The sequence below is a fragment of the Zootoca vivipara genome, chromosome 12 (genome assembly GCF_965207765.1).
Source record: "Zootoca vivipara chromosome 12, rZooViv2.hap1.1, whole genome shotgun sequence".
NCBI classification, from domain to species: Eukaryota; Metazoa; Chordata; class Lepidosauria; order Squamata; family Lacertidae; genus Zootoca; species Zootoca vivipara.
Window position 1 is genome coordinate 8,679,020 of NC_142595.1, and position 15,401 is coordinate 8,694,420.

General features: G+C 44.9%; 2 protein-coding genes across 14 annotated transcripts in view; one reads left to right on the forward strand and one right to left on the reverse strand.

The window, feature by feature from the left end:
• Positions 1-6,139, forward strand: part of CSGALNACT1 (chondroitin sulfate N-acetylgalactosaminyltransferase 1) — a 35,703-nt gene extending 29,564 nt beyond the window's left edge. For all 8 annotated transcript variants that reach the window (XM_088656198.1, XM_088656197.1, XM_088656196.1 and 5 more), the window contains 3 exons: positions 441-535; positions 2,513-2,594; positions 3,114-6,139. In XM_088656198.1, the coding sequence (XP_088512324.1) occupies positions 441-535; positions 2,513-2,594; positions 3,114-3,397 (461 nt within the window). In that variant the 3' untranslated portion in view covers positions 3,398-6,139. The remainder of the gene's footprint in view (positions 1-440; positions 536-2,512; positions 2,595-3,113) is intronic.
• SH2D4A (SH2 domain containing 4A) overlaps positions 4,580-15,401 on the reverse strand; it is a 46,608-nt gene continuing 35,786 nt past the window's right edge. For all 6 annotated transcript variants that reach the window (XM_088656190.1, XM_088656193.1, XM_088656192.1 and 3 more), the window contains 4 exons: positions 12,458-12,680; positions 11,122-11,252; positions 8,589-8,809; positions 4,580-6,438 (listed from right to left, as the gene is read on the reverse strand). In XM_088656190.1, the coding sequence (XP_088512316.1) occupies positions 6,346-6,438; positions 8,589-8,809; positions 11,122-11,252; positions 12,458-12,680 (668 nt within the window). In that variant the 3' untranslated portion in view covers positions 4,580-6,345. The remainder of the gene's footprint in view (positions 6,439-8,588; positions 8,810-11,121; positions 11,253-12,457; positions 12,681-15,401) is intronic.

Consider the following 15,401-nt stretch of genomic DNA (forward strand, 5'->3'; position numbering starts at 1 on the left):
TCCGCTTTTCTAGGCATGGGTCCAAGTGGTTTTGCCTTTGCCCCGCTGCTTTCCCCTGGAAAACCCACTCTTTAGTGCTAAATTGGAACAAATGGCAATCAGCAGGAAACCCGACTGCTTCCCCACCCCCATTCAGTGCTAAACCACGGGCTTCCCTGGGGGAAAGTGGTGGGGCAAATGGAAGTTTGGATGAGCCCCTTTGACACAAGGTTAGTTGGGATCCCATGCACTCAGCAGTAAAGTTGCTACCCAAACGATATCCACTTTAATCAGCAGAACAAAGAAATCCAAAAAGTTGGATTCTTTTTCTACAAAAGGATGCAAACCCCCAAGGGCACTTAAATTGAAGGCTGTGAACAACACATTCCAGAAAAAAAATGTACAGTATATGCAAACTTAGCACAAATAACCCAGTTTTTTCCACACTCTCTCATTTTTAGGGAAAAAGGTGTTTTACCCAGTTCTTTTCAGCCAGTATAACCCAGGCTTAATTTATGGACACCACGATTCCATTCCACCTGTAGAACAGCAGTTGGTAAGTAAATGGGTTAAATGGCTTTAAACGATGTTTTAAATCCATATATACTAAAAAAGGCGCACTTAAACGTTATCCCGCCTAAAATATGGAACCGTTTCAGCTCAAAATCTTTTTAAAATTGTGACGCACCAATTAGAAGGCCAAGGAGCTTAGAACTGTGGTTTAGGAATATGCTGAGAAAGGGCTGCAAGGGAACTTTCGGACTTGTCTCTATTTTCAGGTGAGATTCGATCACCATCAAATTCATGTTGCGCAGTTATAGTTCATTGGGAAGTCTTGTGCAACAAATCTGTTCCCCCCCAAAATTGGACTTTTTGAAATAAGGGGGCGTGATACGGAAATGCATTGGGGAGTTTGGGACAAGGCTCGCTTCGATGCAGCATCAGCTAACACCCCCCAGATAAATCAGAATAAATGCTCATTAAAGAGGCAACATCATCTAATCTGCCTGCAAACAAATCAGGATGAACACGCAGTAATGATGTCATCTCAAAGCGGCCTTAGTATTCAAATCCCAAACCTCAGCTTGTCTGAAATCAGCAAAAATATGAATACAGTCATACCTCGGTTTAAGTACGCTTCGGTTTGAGTACTTTCAGTTTAAGTACTCCACGGACCTGTCTGGAACGGACTAATCCACTTTCCATTACTTTCAATGGGAAAGTTCGCTTCAGGTTAAGTACGCTTTAGGTTAAGTACTCCATGGACCGTCTGGAACGGATTAATCCACTTTCCATTACTTTCAGTGGGAAAGTTCGCTTCAGGTTAAGTACGCTTCAGGTTAAGTACGGACCTCCGGAACCAATTACACTCATACTTCGGGTTAAGTACGCTTCAGGTTGAGTACTCCGTGGACCCGTCTGGAACGGATTAATCCACTTTCCATTACTTTCAATGGGAAAGTTCGCTTCAGGTTAAGTGCAGACTTCCGGAACCAATTGTGTACTTAAACCGAGGTACCACTGTAATGGACTATTACATTCCAGGGCTACCTTGAGACACTCTTTCTCTGTAGCCTCCCCAGGCTGCAGGGTGGGGATAATAACAATGGCCTGCATTTGTATTAGCAGGGCAAATTTTAAAATGTTTTAAAACTCCACAAGTCCACTTTTTTTCATACAAAATAAAAGTCAAGAGTCCAGGAGTCTTTGCTTCTACTTTGTTTGGTGCTGCTGGTGACTGCTGACCAATCCTGGATTTCTCCATGATTTCAAGCATCACTAACAAGCCTTGTCTCCAGATGATGGAAGTGTCAGTCTACTTACTATCTATCTATCTATCTATCTATCTATCTATCTATCTATCTATCTATCTATCTAATCTATCTATCTATAGAAGTCTATAGCAGCATGAGAGTTTCAAGGAGGGATCCAGTAGCAGATTTATTTGTTATGGATATAGCTAAAAACGCAGGTGGCGCTGTGGTTTAAACCGCAGAGCCTAGAGCTTGCCGGTCAGAAGCTCGGTGGTTCGAATCCCTGCGACGGGGTGAGCTCCTGCCAACCTAGCAGTTTGAAAGCACGTCAAAGTGCAAGAAGATAAATAGGGACCGCTACAGCGGGAAGGTAAACGGCGTTTCCGTGTGCTGCTCTGCTTCGCCAGAAGCGGCTTTGTCATGCTGGCCACATGACCTGGAAGCTGTACGCCGGCTCCCTCGGCCAATAATGCGAGATGAGCGCCGCAACCCCAGAGTCGGTCTCGACTGGACCTAATGGTCAGGGGTCCCTTTACCTTTACCTTTATAGCTAAAAGCAAAGACTGTGTAGGGACCTCACAGACTAGGTGGACCAGCTGAAGACATGCTAAGTCCTTATTGTGTCTCTGATTCTAACATGTGCGATGTAGCTCTTAGAATATGAAAGAACGGCAAAGGTGACAGATAAGGGAGTGTTAACTGACTGCAGCTGGAAGCAGCTATCGCACAGGGATAAATGATCTTTATGTGAAATATGCACACACCTTTCTTTCTTCCAGGTTATAAAAAAGGAGACAGGGTTTTGGAGAGACTTTGGTTTTGGAATGACTTGCCAATACCGCTCTGATTATATCAACATTGGTAAGAAATGAAATCAAATTAATATTAATTTAGATATTAAATCCGATCAAGGCTTGTTCCCACAATGCCAAATTGGTGCTACCTTTATGTGGGGCACAATCAAGCCTTTTCTCTGGACCCTTAAGGCTCCCAAGCCATTTTGGGAATACTGTACAGTGGTACCTCCGGTTGTGGACGGGATCCGTTCCGGAGCTCCAGTCAGATCCCAAGGTTTCCGTAACTGGAGGTGCTGCTTCTGCGCATGCGTGCGGCGCAGTTTCTGCACATGTGGGTGGCGCGTAGAGTGCTTCTGCGCATACGCGCATGGCGAAAGCTGGAAAAATACTTCTGGGTTTCCCAAAGGATACGTAACTGGAGGTGAATCCAAAAGACTATTGGAAGTAAAGAAACACATTGACTGTCAGCGCAGTTGATTTCTCGCAGTGGCAACCCTCTTGAAATACTTTCCCATCAACTCCAGGGCCCACAGGTCTCTCTCCGTGTACCACAATCGCATGAAACCTGTCTTTTCTTTCTTAGGAGGATTTGATCTCGGCATCAAAGGGTGGGGAGGAGAAGATGTACATCTGTACCGCAAATACCTTCACAGCAACCTCCTTGTGGTCAGGACGCCTGTCCGGGGCCTCTTCCACCTCTGGCATGAAAAGCACTGCCTGGACGAGCTGACCCCGGAGCAGTACAAAATGTGCATTCAGTCCAAGGCCATGAATGAAGCCTCTCATGGCCAGCTGGGGATGCTGTTCTTCAGGCGGGAGATCGAGGCTCATCGGCGCAAGCAGAAAGCAAGCCATAAGAAGTCTTGAAGCCAAAGAAGGCCTTACTTGGAGATAAAGACCAAGAACCTCAATAGCTGACTCAGAAGGGTGTTCCCAAAACCACACTCGCAGGAGAGGAAATGCTCTTCTCTTGGTTATTCCTTGCGGGGCTTTTGATACCACCTTAGCCTTTTATCTGTGCCACACTGCAGCATTGGGCGATGCCATTGTGGCATGGAGAATAGCTTTCCCCCAACCCCTCAACGGTTTGATATTTGAAGGACAAACAAAATGGTTTTCCAAACTTTTGACTGATGCTGCAATAGGATGACACAAAGCTTTACATTTTATCAAATGGGTAGCGAGGTGCTCCTAAACTTGGATTGAATGAAATCCCAGGTTGATCTTTACAGAGTGGAGGCCAGAGGAGCCTGCAATGTTGAAATGAGCTTACTGACGATAGCCCCGATCCACTTTTTTCTAGACCAGTGGCCCTAGATAGGGAATGCACACACATATCTGGGCCACGTGCGCAACCAACCCAATTCAACAGGCGTTATTAGATAAGCACCATAACACAATGACTGGGGTCCGGGTCCGGGCTCTCTTGCCAGACAAGCATTTAGATGTTTATCCAACGACTCCTAGCAGCAAGAAAGCGAACAATGAAAGTGGAATGTATTAGCTCTATATGGAAGCCAACACCATTATCACAATTCTCTCTCTCTCTCTCTCTCTCTCTCTCTCTCTCTCTCTCTCATATACACCCACCCACACGCCTCAGAAAGCCATATCTTCTGAACTTCTGCGGAGTCAGTAAAGATAATATGGTCACTTTTCCTTGAGTGCTATCAGCTACAGTATCCTTCTTTGCTTATCCTCAACAAGCACACTTTGGGTTTTGTGTCCCTTTGTGCACACTTAACATGCAAAGAGCTGCTGAGATGTAGCACAATTTTAACGGAATTGCAAAATGTTTTTGTGAATAGATCTAACGTCGTCAAGTGGATTGGTAAATAAAGCCAAGAGGGCCTTTTACCTAGAAGCACCAGTCCTGACTTGCACTGAACCTCATAAAGTTTGGAGACATTAAGGAGAGATGGATTTAACAGACAATGATTTTTTTCTCTATGACTTGACATTAATATTAGCTGACTTGGATTTTTCTTACTCTTACGCGCTTGAGGTTCCAGCCTTTCAAACAGAGCATCATTTAAATACAGACACAGATGAAAATAGAAGGTATATATTTCCTGACATACTGGTACCTAGCTGTACAAACAATTAGATAATACTGATAATTGAAAAGCAAGGCTCTATAGTGGAGCCTTGTCCAGATTCTGCACATAGAAGGCAAATAGTCTCTTTTAAAATTTCAGCCACTTTGTCTTTCATTTTGGCAAATCTTGATCCAGAGTTTCTCACTCCAGGCCCCTGCAGACAAGCAGTATTTTTTATTCTGCAACATGTTACTGACTCAATAATAGTGCATTTAGCGATGGATTTATACTGGACCGTCCACACATGATTCCACTTTATTAGTCGTTCTGCGCTGCTTCCTCAATGGTATTGCAGTGGCTGCTGTCTGGAGGGGCACTCTTTGTACTATAGCTCTACCAAAGCAGGACAAAGAATAAACTGGAACATTTCTGGTACAAAAAGTGACAGGACTTTGGGAAAAAGTAACAGGAAGTGCACTGATTGGAAAGGAAGCAGTGTGTCCACCCTGAAACATTTGAAGGCACAAACAGTATTGGAAGTGGAATCAAGTACGAACAACTTTCCCAATCCCATCATGAAGGCACAGTGGGGGCCCAGCCACACTTTTCCTTTTCACCCCTCGGTTGAGTGCTAAACCACAGGTTTTCTGGGGGAAAGCAGTGGGGCAAAGGCAAAACCACCCAGACCCTGCTTTCAAGGCACAGGGGAAGAAGCGTGAGTCTAAAAACGGTGGCCCTCCACAGTGAATTGAAGAACACAATTAAAATGGGATTCAGGCAATGGACGAGTCCATTCCTTTACAGAGAGACGGCTTGGTTAAAAAACCCACAACATCTCCCAGCAAAAAAATAGCAACACTCCTTTTTAGCAGCCCTATTTCCATACCAAGAGCCGGCATTCAAAATCCCCATCATTGCACCCGCAACACATGAGCATCCGTTGCGAAGGACTGTTCTTTTATCTGCTGATCATTTACTCTGCAACAGTCTGTAATGCATTGGGTGCTGAAGCAGGTAGTATGTCTGTCTGGACGGCTGTGGAGTAATGAAAGGCAAACAGAGCGTGGGGACAAATTTCCCTTCATGCACGCTGGAGTCACTTAGCATCTGCCACCTGCAGAGACTGAGCATCTAGCGAGTTCTGGAGAGGGCTGAAACTGGGAGAACTCTCCTGCATGGATGTGCCACACTGGCAGGTTTTAAAGGCACCCCAACAACTGCAAAGACAAAACGGGGATAAGCCAGGGGGGACAGGATTTCACCGGGGTCTGATTGCAGGAAATGCAGGCAGTTTGAAGATACGAACAGAGGCCTTACTGCTCTTGTCCACATTCACTTGCCACTGGCTAATGGGAGCAACCCTATTTCTGCATTTGTGGCTTTCGCTAATAATACAACCCTTTCAAGTATTTACAGGAAATGTGAATTACACTTTGGAAATGTTCTATGTCGCCTGATTGAACAGGAATACACAAGGGCAGGATTCAGCCTGAACAAAGGTGTCTATGGAAAGTTTTAATTGCTGTAATTATCTTTCAAAATAGATTTATTCTTTTTGCTATTTTCTTTACGATTCTGCCTCCTGTTCCTTTGTATCTTCTTGTCACTTGCGGCAGCTATCCAGCTATTTCAATTAGCAAAACGTACTTGCACCATAACTTCGCCGTTTCCGAGGATATTGTAAAAGCTGAAGGGAGCTAGCTCAACTTCTGCCCGCTTCACAGCTATCCATTCAAGAGAGGTTCTTCACATGGTAGAGGATGGAAATGTCAGGCTTCACTCGAAAAGATCAAGGTAGTCTGGCTCCTCCCCTTGCTGGCCACAGGGGTAACACAGAATCTCTTTTCCAAAAGAGGTGATGGGCTCCTCCTAATAGGAAGAAAGCCAGTACAAATTTAGGTTCCAGGGGTCTAAAATCCTCCACAATCAGCCATTCACTAGATACTGGTCAATCAGTTTAGAATCCTAGAATTCTAGTGCTGGAAGAAGGGACTCTGAGCATCATCTAGTCCATGGATAGGCAACCTAAGGCCTGGGGGCCGGATCCGTCCCAATCACCTTCTAAATCCGGCCCGCAGATGGTCCGGGAATCAGTGTGTTTTTTACATGAGTAGAGTGTGTGCTTTTATTTAAAATGCATCTCTGGGTTATTTGTGGGACATAGGAATTCGTTCATTCCCCCACCAAAATATAGATAGATAGATGATAGATAGATAGATAGATAGATAGATAGATAGTCCGCCCCCCCACAAGGTCTGAGGGACAGTGGACCGGCCCCCAGGTGAAAAAGTTTGCTGATCCCTGATTTAGTCCAACCCCCTGCAATGCAGGAATATGCAGCTGTCAAACCTGCAACTTTGATGTTATCAGCAGCACGCTCTAACCAACTGAGCTATCCAGGCTGGTAATCAAAGCAGGCAGATGAGCAGCATTTAAGGTAGCTGAGGATACCATCAGTAGATATCAGTCTAGCTTGGGGTAAACAGAAATCTGATTTCAGACAGCAATCATGGCGGGCTCTTCGCCCAGTGGATTCGAGGTCAGCTTTAAGACAACATATACAGTGGTGCCTCGCAAGATGAAATTAATTCGTTCCGCGAGTCGTTTTGTATTGCGAAAATTTCGTCTTGCGGTTTTCCAATTTAAACAAATCAAAGCAAAAAAATTCGTCTCGCGAATCAACAAAAAGATCGGAAAACGCTTTCGTCTTGCGAGATTTTTTGTTGCGCGAGGCATTCGTCTTGCGAGGTACACAAGACTTTTAGAACCACGTGTACATTCCAGCAAGTGAACTCCTGGAATAAACTATAGTAGTAGCCATGCTTTTTTGCTTTGTGTGTCTGGAGATCTACTTCTCCCTTTTGTGGGGTGGGTGGGTATTGTTTTCTATAAAAGTGGTGCACAGACATTCTTCTCTTTCAGTTTTCATCATTCACCTTGCTCCAAAGATAAGAAATATGGAAACATTTTAAAAAGCAGTTGTAGAACTGCTCTGGTGAAAGGAGGGGGAGTGATATAATATAAGCAGGGGTGGCCAACTCCCAAGAGACTGTGATCTACTCATAGAGTTAAAAACTGGCAGTGATCTACCCCCTTTTTGGGGTTCAGGCCAAAGTTGTTGAGCTTCTTTTAGGAAGGAGGAAGGCCCATTTTTGAGGGCTTCGGATCAAAGTCGTTGAGTTTTTTCAGGAAGGAGGTAAAATGCTGAGCTTTTTAAAGGGAAGCCACAGTTGTTCAGTTTCTTTGTGGAGCGCAAATGATCTACCAGTGATCTACGGCAGACGTCCAGTGATCTACCAGTAGATCACGACCTACCTGTTGGGCATGCCTGTAATATAGTATGTCCATATCACCACAAGTGCCAACCAACAGGTACTAAGGGAGCAAGCCAACAAGCAGGCCCACCCTCCAGGGCGGGGGCACTTTACCTTTCCCATCTAGAACTGGTTCAGTAGCCTTGAAGCAGAAAAGGGCATATTTGTATTCACAACAGTGAGGATAATCCCAGATTGGGACCAGCTCCTTAAAATGTTGCATCGTTCTTTGTCCTTACATTCTGATAACACTTAAAAAGGTAAAGGACCCCTGACAGTCCAGTCCAGTCCAGTCACGAACGACTCTGGGGTCGTGGCGCTCATCTCGCTCTATAGGCCGAGGGAGCCGGCGTTTGTCCGCAGACAGTTTTTCCAGGTCATGTAGCCAGCATGACTAAGCTGCTTCTGGCGAAACCAGAGCAGCGCACGGAAACGCCGTTTACCTTCCCGCTATTTATCTACTTGCACTTTGACGTGCTTTTGAACTGCTAGGTTGTCGGAGCTGGGACTGAACAGCGGGGATTCGAACCACCGACCTTCCGATCGGCAAGCCCAAGGGCTCAGTGGTTTACACCACAGCGCCATCCGATAACACTTACAGGGCACCTAACATTGCATTAAGTCCTGCAGAACAGCATTTCGTGCAGCAAGAAGCTTCAACATAGTCATAGGATGAGGTGACGTTGAGCATTACGAGAGGCGCACCTTGTGGTAATCGACCAGGTCAGCCAACGTTGAATGTTGCTGCTGATCCACACCCAGGAAGCTGCACGAATCCCCGGATGCGTCTATCAGGAAGTGCTTGCAGCCTTTGGCCGACAAATACGAGAGGACGTAGCCTTTGATCTTTTCACTGACCCGGATCAGGAAGCTCCCAGGTGCCAAACCGCTTAGAAGTTCTTCTGCTTTCTTGGTGGTTAAAATGCCTGTCCCAAAAATGAAAGGCGAGAGCTAAACAAGAGAAAACTATTTGCTGGCTTGTTGCGCATTGGAAGGATGATATGAAATCTCCTCTAATATAGTGGACCAGCTCCCAGCCTTTTCAGTAGGGTGGGTCATAAAAAAAAAAAAAAATCGAAAAATTCGTAAAAAAAAAATCCGGAAATGTTTCCTCCCTTGATCTTATCTCAGGCGTATGGTATAAACACAGTCAAATTTCAAATTTGGGACAAATCAGTTAATATTTAGACCCTGCTCTTACAGATTGAAATTTTGCCTCACTACGAGTAATAAAAACATAGGAATTTGACTCGGTGAAGGAGGTTACTAGAGCATCTAGGATAGTTATTGGAGAGAAAAGACGTGATGCTACCATCAAATCAACAATGAACAATCACTCTAAATTCCCAAAACAAGAGACAAAGAAGGACTTTGCACCAAAACAGACGTTAAGTGTAATGCATAAAAGCATATTTTTAGCATGATATAATATGGTGTACATGTACAATGTATATATTGCATAAGGCATAATTTTATTACAGTAATTACACAAAATGTAAGCATTTAGTACAATTTATACCAAGTAATTAAGTATAATGTGATGTTTTGACGCAACACATAATATGAGTGGCATTTTATTGTTCATGTTTACTTGTTTAGTACACCGTTTGCTTAATTGTTCCATATAAAAAACCATTGGCTTTTCATGTAAATTATAAACATGCTTTATCTTAAATAAATAAATATTGCAGAAAATAATAGTATGCAACTATTATTGCTCTACATAAAACCTAAAATTTATGTTTATTAGTTCACAATTTAGCATACTGAGAATTAAATAAGTCAAATTCCTATGTTTTTATCATTCGTAGTGAGGCAAAATTTCAATCTGTAGGAGCAGGGTCTAAATATTAACTTATTTGTCCCAAATTTGAAATTTGACTATGTTTATACCATACGCCTGAGATAAGATCAAGGGAGGAAACATTTCCGAAATTTTTTTTTTATGACCCACCCTACTTTTCAGTGACCTGACTGGCTCAAGATCTCATTAGCCATCAGACCACTTTCCCCCAGCTTAACTTTAGACCTACTGTTGAAAAACCTCTTTCATGGCCTCCCTAAACACTGCTGGATTAAGTCAAAGCTATGTGTGTCAATACACCTGCTAGGCAGAAAAACAACATGGGGTGCCATAGGGCTTGTGCTTTCCTGCTTCCCTTTCTGTTTCCAAAACAAGAGAGAGAACACCTTGTTCCCATCTCCCACTATGATAAAGCTGGACAGGCATGAACCCTTGACTCATAATTTCGACGACTTCCAAGATCCCTGCTGAGTCTGGTTGGTCTTCCTTGGAACCCAAACACGAAAGCAAGGAATACTGAATGAAATCCCACTTTTTTTTGTTAGTTCACCATGTGTTACACGGCTACACTGTTAATGGGATTTGTTCCCATCCCAGAATTCTTATGCAGAAAGCGAGCACACTGATTTCCTGATGAACCAATGAATACATGGGAATGATTCCCACGAGAGGTGTGTCAGCTGAGTGAATGGTTCGCAGAGGCTATCTGGGATCGTTCATCATTGCAGTGTCCAGGGCACTTAATTTATGGTGTAATATAAGCGAAAAAGATGTGCCTACCCCAAGGAGCTCACAGCCTACATATGGGCCACAGGAGAGACAATAGGTTAAGGAAGGCTGAGCATATGATAGTATCAAGAAACCTACAAATGCCCCGTCTTGCAGTGTGTCAGGAGTCCAGGTTCCCAGCTTGATAACGCAGTAAGCGTAGGTAATTAAAAATGAGGATTTATTGCAAAAACAAACAGATAGCTCCGGACAAGCCTCTGGCATCATTACTCAAGGTGACACTTCTGAAGACTCCTTCTGGCTGCGACAGAAGATATTGAACTCATGACTCTTACGTCTCTTGTTTTGTTTCCAATCTAGCAGCCCTCCCATTCACCAACTCCTCAGACTTAGGGGATCAGCCCCACCCTCTTCTTGTTCTGAGAGGCTGTCTCTGGATCTATTCGCTCCTCTTTGTGCTTCCTGTGAGTTTTGACTGTCTTCTGGCCTGCTCTCCGCTACTGTCTTATCAGTCTGCTCATCAAGGTCAGGCAGAGCCAAAGTCTGCAGCTGTTGGCTCTCCTCTGCTTGATCTGAGCCTCTCTGTTCCTGGCTGCTTACTGCAGTTGGCTGTAAATCTTTGCTTGGAGCTGGCTCATTCCTGACACAGTGGTCCTTAGCTTGGGCTCCCTTGCCCTATGAAAGACAGGAAGACCAGGTACTCACCATGGAACCAAGGTGCTACCTGGCCCGTGGATTTCTCAAAACCAGCTCGGAGAGGCTGCTGCTCTTCTTTGAACCACCGAATGATGGCCTCCTGAGTAGAAGTGGAGACAGTCCTTTGTACTGTGTGCTTCCTGTTGTCACAATAAGAAGAGAAAAAGAAGTGGGGAGCAGATTATGATATTTGAGTTTGCACTGGATTTAAGTTCAGTGCCATTGCAAAGATAAGCTCCTTTACAAAAATGCAAATCATGATTTAGAATAAATTGTGCCTGTTATAGATGTTTCGGAGGGTACGTGGACCGGACACCCTTCTAGGAGTCTTGTCACAAGGGCTGAACCAAACTCTCTCCTGGCTTCCCACCACTGCCAATGACCTCTTGCTTCCTTTCTTTAATTTGGGACCCATCTATTTGTCCAGCCAAGCAATAAGAGGATGAGGCAAGCAAAGGGTGTTGACCCCTCTCCTTGCTCCCTTCCATGCGTTGATCACTTAGAGAGGGCTGATAAAGATAAGGCCCAGGAGGGTCATGGCAGCATTTCCAAGGAGCTGCAGGAGTTGGCAGCAGGCATGGGGCCACCACTAGTAAGCCCAAAGATTCAAAGGGTGCTTATTCTGGCTGAGATTGACAGGAGCTGTACCCCAAAACATTTGGAAGGCAGCAGGTTAGTAAAGACTGTTCAACACGTCCCCCAATTTACTTCAGGTAAGAAACATTCTCATTCCCTTTTAAGGTTTTTTATTGGCTTTGATTTTCCTTATATATATATTGGATTCAGTTAGGTCTCATAGGCATTTAATTGTGTGTCATTAACACGTAAACATTGTGTGCTTTAAATGTGCTCCAGGAAAAACCCAGCCTGCCCACTCATCACCAGCCCTCTGCCAACATAGCTGTTTGTTCCTTCATATAGCCTACTGTGGCTTTTTGTATAACTCTAGGAAGTGTGCCAGGCCACGTCAAAATAACTCCCATTGGCCTTTTTCGCACAGAAACACTTCCCCTGGATGGCCAGAGGCATCAGTCACCTCAGCTAGTCACATTCAGGTGTGTTCAAGCCTGATGTAGCCGAACTATGTCCCAGAATTGCATTTTAAAGGCCAATTGCACCATTTCAACAGCTTCAGTATCCATATAGATATATACAGAGTACAACGTGCTCAGGAGGAAAGGGCTCAACAGGAGGAAGAACAATTCAGGTTTCCTTTCTGAGTTCTCCCTTGGCCTTCCCCTCCTCACCAGCCGCAGGAATCCCATGCCTGCATGAGATGTTGCAACACTCAGAGGGCAACAGCTTCTCCCCTACCGACTTAGTCAAAGCCTTCAGGGTTACTAACCTGTCTGGTTTGCCGTTGGTCATTCCGGAACTGAGATGCTTAGGTTTCGGTGGCAGAGGAGGAGGAGGAGGAAGTGGTCGTTTCTGCTCCCCTGTCTTAAAAACCGCGGAAACCCCCGCTACTTTTCCTTTGCGGGTGCCTTGCAACGACAGCCTCTTGTAGTCATCCCGGGCCTGTCTGGCGAGGGAGCGCCGCCTTTCGTCGGCTGCTTTTGCCCGCTCCACTGAAACAGGGGAAAGGATGTTGTTATTTGCTCTTGGATGGAGGTCCAGACAGGGGTGGAGGAAGGGGTGCGGTGGGTGCGGACCACCCCGGGTGTCACCGGGGCACTCACCACGGGGCATGCAGGGCGCCCAAGCCACATTTCTCTTCTGGGAGAGATGTGGTGGCTTGGGTGTGCGCAGGCTCCACACTGCCCAAATGGTTCACCTGCTGCCTTTCCCCCAGCTGTAGGGCAGCTGAGTGGGAGGAGGCAGGCAGACCCCACCCCTAGCCCCGCCCCAGGCACCCGAGCGGCTTCCTCCACCGCTGGTTCCAGAGGCAATTCTGGTACTTCTGAAATTTCAATGCGCACAAAAGGGCGAAGAAAGCCAGACAGAGCAAAATAACAGATGGAACATGATTTGGCAACGAGAATGGGGATTCGTACTGAACCCAGTCAATGCTGTATTGCTGCCTTGGTGCTGACTGCTGTGGTTTCATGGTAGTTCTCCAGAGGTCTTTCCCAGCTCTGCTATCATCTGCTATCCTTTTGGTTGCAGACACCAAGGACTGAACTAAGCCCATGGAGGCTTAGTTTAGTCAGAATCAAGTATACACACCCCAAGTTAATGCCGAATACATTACTTCTGGTAAATGAACCACCATAGAAGGCTGTTAGAAGGCCATGGAAATTTATGTCCCAGGTTTTCTAGACTCGTCTACCCATGTACTATCTGAAACCAAAGGGGCATATTGGTTGCCAGATGTATTCAACCAACCACCCAAACAAACAAACAAATGTCTTTATTGGCACCACAGTATAAAACGTTTCAAGTAACTGGAATAATTAAAAAGACAAAGGTGAGGCTATCAAAGGTTATAAGGTCACACTATGGTTGTGTGCATTTGGATATCCAGGCATAGGCAAACTCAGCCCTCCCGATGTTTTGGGACTACAACTCCCATCATCCCTAGCTAACAGGACCAGTGGTCCAGGGTGATGGGAACTGTAGTCTCAAAACATCTGGAGGGCTGAGTTTGCCTCTGCCTGTGGTACACCCTGTCTATTTCCCGAAAGGATAGTTTGTTGGGAACCCTTTCGGGCAAAATTGTGACTAAAAAGGAAGGAAGCTACTAAAGCAGTAATATCTTTGTCCCGATCTGCCAGGAGAAACCTTAATTTGGCTTCTTCTCGGAGTTGTGGGCCAGAGGTCCAACATTTTGCTCAGCATCAGTTGCCGAGGTCTGCTGTGTAAAGGGCAATCTAAGAGAATGTGGTTCATTGAATCAGGTACTGAAAAACGGGCTTGAAAAACGGGCTTGAAAAACGGGCTTGAAATGGAACGTGTGAGAATCTGCCTTTGGATTGAAATATATTGTTTTCTGCTCTCCCACCCCACTACAAGGCTATTTAAGCTTGAGCATCAAACTCTTCAGTCTTAGCAAAACCAGTGGGTCCCTGGTGGTGAAGGTGGCTGCTGGTCTTGGGCTTAGATTTTTTGGCACCATTTATAAGGAGCCATGTTACGGATTGGTTACAATACCACCAGTAACATGAAATGTTTAAATTAGATAGAAATAATGGTTTTTCGGACCAAAGCTCACAACTGGAAAAAGAACGTCTACAAAACAAAGAGAAACTTTTGTCTAAAATGTAGAATCTGTTATTAGAATGAGCTTATTAAAGCCTCAGTGACACACTGGGTACTAGATATAGGACACAATATAGATTTTAACCTCTGGGAAAAAACTCTGGAAAAGCGACTTGAAATTTACAGCATGCTATTTTTTGAAGGAGAACTACCGGTACTTGAAAATGATTCACAGATGGTATTTAACTCTGAGTAGGCTTGCTAAGATGTACAAGACAGAATCAGATAAGTGCTGGAGATGCAAAGAGGTGGAGGCAATGTTCTTTCCTATGTGGTGGACATGTAAAAGGGTAAAAGAGTAATAGGGAAAGATCTATAATGAATTGGGGGGGGGGAATGTTTAAAAGTACTTTCCCAAAAAAACCCAGAATCCTTTCTGTTGGGGATAATTCAGACTGAAATTCCCAGGTGTCAGAAAAGGTTATTATGTATGCTACAACTGCGGCCTGCATTTTGTTAGCCCCAAAATGGAAAATGAGCAAGGTCCCAACCAAAGAAGAATGGCAACTTAAGTTGACAGAATATGCACAACTTGCAGATTTAACATATAGATTAAGAGAACAAGAAGAACATACGTTTAAAGAAGATTGGGATATGTTTATTGAATATATGGGAAATAACTGTGTACAGGTGAAAACGCTGGTAGCGTTAAGATAAATTCAACAGTGTAAATAAGTTTTGGTGGATGCAATAATGGAATACTGATTGGTATAAAAGGTAAAGGTAAAGGGACCACTGACCATTAGGTCCAGTTGCAGACGACTCTGGGGTTGCGGCGTTCATCTCGCTTTACTGGCCAAGGGAGCCGGCATACAGCTTCCAGGTCATGTGGCCAGCATGACTAAGCCACTTCTGGCGAAGCAGAGCAACACACGGAAACGCCGTTTACCTTCCTGCCGGAGCAGTACCTATTTATCTACTTGCACTTTGATGTGCTTTCAAACTGCTAGGTTGGCAGGAGCTGGGACCGAGCAACAGGAGCTCACCCTGTTGTGGGGATTCAAACCGCCAACCTTCTGATCAGCAAGCCCTAGGCTCTGTGGTTTAGACCACAGCGCCACCCACGTCCCACTGATTGGTATAGTTTTTGT